Here is a 4,920-nt window from a genome sequence, read left to right as displayed (position 1 = left end):
CACAGCACCGTTTCTGGGACAGAAGAGAAACAGGCTGGGAGCTGCAAGGCGGCTTCTCCCAGAGGAGAGACTCAGATCTCCTCAGGGTTGGGGAATTTCCTGCGTGCTCCGGGAGTTACATCTCCCTGATGTCCCCCGCAGACACTCCGTTTCCTTTCCCTCTCTGCTCTCAGTGCCCCGGGTCTGAGCCCTGCCCCCCACTGATCTGTGCTCCCCCACCCCCCAGCAGCTAACTTTACCCCTCTGAGACTGGGGCCTGTGGCCCGGAGGTTTTTGTCTCAGCTCACACCAGCTTCGCTGCACTGTGCGTTTCTAGCAGCGCAGTGATACCGGGCGGTGTCCTCCCGTCTCAGGCGGCTCATTTCCAGGTACAGCTCGCTCTTGGCGTTGTCTCTGGAGATGGTGAATCGCCCTTGGACCCAAGACGCGTAACTTATGCCAGTCCCGTCGTAGTAAATACGTGAGACAAACTCCGGGCTTTTCCCGGGGCTCTTCCAATACCAGAACATATCGTAGCTGCTGAAGGTGAAACCGGAGCCCTTGCAGGAGAGCCGGATGGACTCCCCTTCATTTCTAACAGCCCCCCCGGACTCCACCAGCTGCACCTGGGACTGGACACCTGGCGGACAAAACACGTTAATGATCATAATGATCATTGTTCTTACCTATGGATTGTCACTAGGGTGATAAAGGGCATCTAAACCACAGAAATAGACAGAGAGACAAGTTGCAGGCTAATACAGTGGAGGAAAGTATAGATGGAGAGAGAATACAGTAAATGGGAAATGCGGATGGATGGAGAGATAATGCAGTACAGGGACAATGGATGGATGAATAGCTAGTGGAGGATTAGATACATAGAAAGACATGATATAGTGCTGAGAATTAAATGATATGTAGATAAGACTGAAGAAAGAAAGGAAGAACATACAGAACCCTGCAGCTAACACACATACTCTGAATGTTCCCTGTATTTTCACACATTTTCTCACCTTTCCAAGCTGCTAAAACGAACACAAACTGTACCCACACTGGCATTGCTCTGAGCTGGAGGGTAACTTCTTACTGTAAAGAAAAGGAGGGTTTAGCCCCTAACTGCACAAACACAAGGCGCAGCCGCTTCAGCCTATTGCAGCCTCCCAGCCGCTGCTGCGGGTTTTGGAATGGAAACGAAGTCAGCCCCCTTCACACGCCACACGCCACCCTGGAGAGGGGCAGAGACTCCGGTCTGATGGTTTCATGGAACCCCGGGAGCAGGGTGGGTTATTGTGAGGTTCTTACACTGAGGAGAAGTGTGTCAGACGCTACAGGGGAGAATGGCAAACCCAGAGTTCTGCTCCTAGCACCTCACAGCCTAGACCCAGTGAGAATATAACAACGGCCAGTCTCCGTCAGACCAAAGGTCCATCTAGCCCAGTGTCCTCTCTCAACACTGGCCAACACCAGGTGCCCAGGGGGAATGAACAGAACTGATAATCATCAGGTGATCCACCCCTGTCGCCCATTCCCACTTTCTGGCAATGACTCTGAGATTGTTTTCTTTAGTGGTAACAGCTAATTTAGACCCCATCATTTTATATGTATAGGTGGGATTATGTTTTCCAATGTCCATTAATTTGCATTTATCAGCATTAAATTTCATCTGCCATTTTTTTTGCCCAGTCACTCAATTTTGGGAGATCTTTTTGTAGCTCTTCACAATCTGCCTGGGATTTAATTATCTTTAGTAATTGTATATCATCTGCACATTTTGCCACCTCGCTGGTTACCCCTTTTTCCAGATCATTGCTGAATATGTTGAATAGGACTGGTCCCAGTACAGACCCTTGGGGGTCACCACTATTTACCTCTCTCCATTCTGAAAACTGACCATTTATTCCTACACTTTGTTTCCTGTCTTTTGACCAGTTACTGTTCCATGAGAGAACATTCCCTCTTATCCCATGGCAGCTTACTTTGCTTAAGAGACTTTGGCGAGGGAGCTTGTGAAAGGCTGTAAGAAAATTTAAGTACACTGTATCCTCTGGATCCCCTTTGTACACATGCTTGTTGACTCGCTCAAACAATCCTAGTAGATTGTTGAGGTGTGATTTCCCTTTACTAAAACCATGTTGACACTTCCCCAACAAATTATGTTCATCTATCTGTCTGACAAAATTGTTCTTTATTATAGTTTCAATCAGATGCCCCGGTACTGAAGTATGGCTTAAAGGCCTGTAATTCCTGTGATCACCTCCGGAAACCTTTTAAAAAATTAAGAAATTCTGCAGCGCAGGTCTGAGACCCTCCTGCTGCAAACCCCTGCTCACCCCTCACACAACCACACATACACACAACTCCTCTCTCTCTCTCTCTCTCTTTCTCTGTCCGGCTCACACATTCACACTGTCACACACAGCCAGAGACACGCATGTTGTGTCATGGCCAGTTTTTCTCATCACTGTCCCTGCAACAGCCCCTGCAGGGAGTAGGGGCCATCAGGCCCATCCAGTGCACAGGGAGAGCATCCTCTTTTTGTCCGTGCAGCCCCCCTTTCATAGCACTGGAAGGAGGATGGGTGGGGCCAACCGTGGGAGTAGGGGTGTTGGTCACACACTGGGGGAAAGGGGCAGTTGGGAGAAGACTGGCAACCAGTGGAGTTGGGATTTCCTGTGCCCTCTAGGAGTCGTATCTCCCCTGGGATTTCCTGTGACCCCTGAAGAGACTCATAAGAACATAAGAATGGCCATAGTGGGTCAGACCAAATGTCCGTCCAGTCCCGTATCCTGTCTCCTGACAGTGGCCAATGCCAGGTGCCCCAGAGAGAATGAACAGAGCAGGGAATCATCAAGTGATCCATCCCCTGTTGCTCATTCCCAGCTTCTGGCAGACAGAGGTTAGGGACAGCATCCCTGCCCATCCTACTAATAGCCATTTATGGACCTATCCTCCATGAATTTATCTAGTTCTTTTTTTAACCCTGCTATAGTTTTGGCCTTCACAACATCCTCTGGCAAGGAGTTCCACAGGTTGACTGTTTGTTGAGTGAAGAAATACTTCCTTTTACTTATTTTAAACCTGATGCCTATTAATTTCATTTGGTGACCCCTTGTTCTTGCATTATGAGAAGTAGTAAACAACACTTCCATATCTACTTATTCTACACCACTCATGATTTTATAGCCCTCAATCATATCTCCCCTTAGCCTTTTCTTTTCCAAGCTGCAAAGCCCCAGTCTTATTAATCTCTCCTCATACGGAAACCGTTCCATATCCCTAATCATTTTGCTGACATTTTCTGAATTATTTCCAATTCCAATATTTCTTTTCTTGAGATGGGACTACCACATCTGCACAGAGTATTGAAGATGTGAGAGTACCATACATTTTTATAGTGGCAATATTATATTTTCTGTCCTATTATCTAAACTTTTCTTAATGATTCCCAACACTCTGTTGGCTTTTTTGACTGCTGCAGCACATTAAGCAAATATTTTCAAAGAACTATCCATAGTGACTCAAAGATCTCTTTCTTCAGTAGTAACAGCTAATTTAGACCTCATCCTTTTATATGTATGGTTGGGATTATGTTTCCCAATGTGCATTGCTTTGGATTTATCAACATTGAATTTCATCTGCCATTGGTCATCCAGCTTTGGGAGATTCCTTTGTAGCTCTTCACAGTCTGCCTGGGACTTAATTATCTCAAGTAGTTTTGTGTCATCTGCAAATATTGAGAAATCAGACCATTTATTCATAGTCTTTGTTTCATATCTTTTAACCTGTTACTGATCTGTGAGAGGACTTTCCCTCTTCTCCCATAACAGCTCACTTTGCTTAAGAACCTTTGATGAGGGGCCTTGTCACAGGCTTTCTGAAAATCTAAGTATACTATATCCACTGGATCCCCTTTGTCCACATGCTTGTTGAGCCCCTAAAAGAATTCTAGTAGATTGGTGAAGTATGATTAACCCTAACCCTAACCCTACCCCTTAACTAAAAACCATGCTGACTCTTCCCCAACAAATCATGTTCATCTCTTTGTCTGAAAATTCTGTTCTTTTCTATAGTTTCAACCAGTTTGCCTGGCACTGAAGTTAGGCTTATTGGTCTGTAATTGCCAAGATTGTCCCTGGAGCTCTATTTAAAAATTAGCATCACATTAGCTCTCCTCCAGTGATTTGTTTATAGATTCATAGATCCATAGATTCTAGGGTCAGAAAAAGGACCAATGTGATCATCTAGTCCGACTCCCTGCACAAAGCAGGCCACAGAACCCCACCCATCCACTTCTATAACAAACCCCTAACCTATACCTGAGTTATTGAAGTCATCAAATTGTGGTTTGAAGACCTCAAGCTGCAGAGAATCCACCAGCAAGTGACCCCTGCCCCACGCTGCAGGGGAAGGCGAAAAACCTCCAGGGCCTCTGCCAATCTGCCCAGGAGGAAAATTCCCTCCCGACCCCAGATATGGCGATCAGCTAAACCCTGAGCATGTGGGCAAGACTCACCAGCCAGCACTCAGAAAAGAATTCTCTGCAGTAACTCAGATCCCATCCCATCCAACATCCCATCACCAACCACCGGGCATACTTATCTGGCGATAATCAAAGATCAATTGCCAAAATTATGCTCTCCCATCATACCATCCCTTCTATAAACTTATCAAGCTTAATCTTAAAGCCAGATATGTCTTTTGCCCCCACTACTCCCCTTGGAAGGCTGTTCCAGAACTTCACTCCTCTAATGGTTAGAAACCTTCATCTAATTTCAAGTCTAAACTTCCTAGTGTCCAGTTTATACCCATTCATTCTTGTATCTACATTGGTACTAAGCTTAAATAATTCCTCTCCCTCTCTAATATTAATCCCTCTGATATATTTATAAAGAGCAAGCATATCCCTCTTCAGCCTTCTTTTGGCTAGGCTAAACAAGCCAA

The 4,920-nt window shown here is 45.7% G+C and overlaps 1 gene segment (V, D, J or C); it reads right to left on the bottom strand.

Annotated features, from left to right (window-relative positions):
* Nucleotides 1–278: 278 nt before the first annotated feature.
* LOC127031668 (Ig heavy chain V region 3-like) lies at nucleotides 279–1,186 on the bottom strand. The segment is given in 2 exon segments: nucleotides 279–619; nucleotides 993–1,186. Coding segments are annotated over 2 exon segments (387 nt in total).
* Between the last annotated feature and the right edge of the window lie 3,734 nt (nucleotides 1,187–4,920).

This window comes from Gopherus flavomarginatus, chromosome 11 (genome assembly GCF_025201925.1).
Source record: "Gopherus flavomarginatus isolate rGopFla2 chromosome 11, rGopFla2.mat.asm, whole genome shotgun sequence".
NCBI lineage: Eukaryota > Metazoa > Chordata > Testudines > Testudinidae > Gopherus > Gopherus flavomarginatus.
This window is presented reverse-complemented; position numbering and strand designations above follow the sequence as displayed.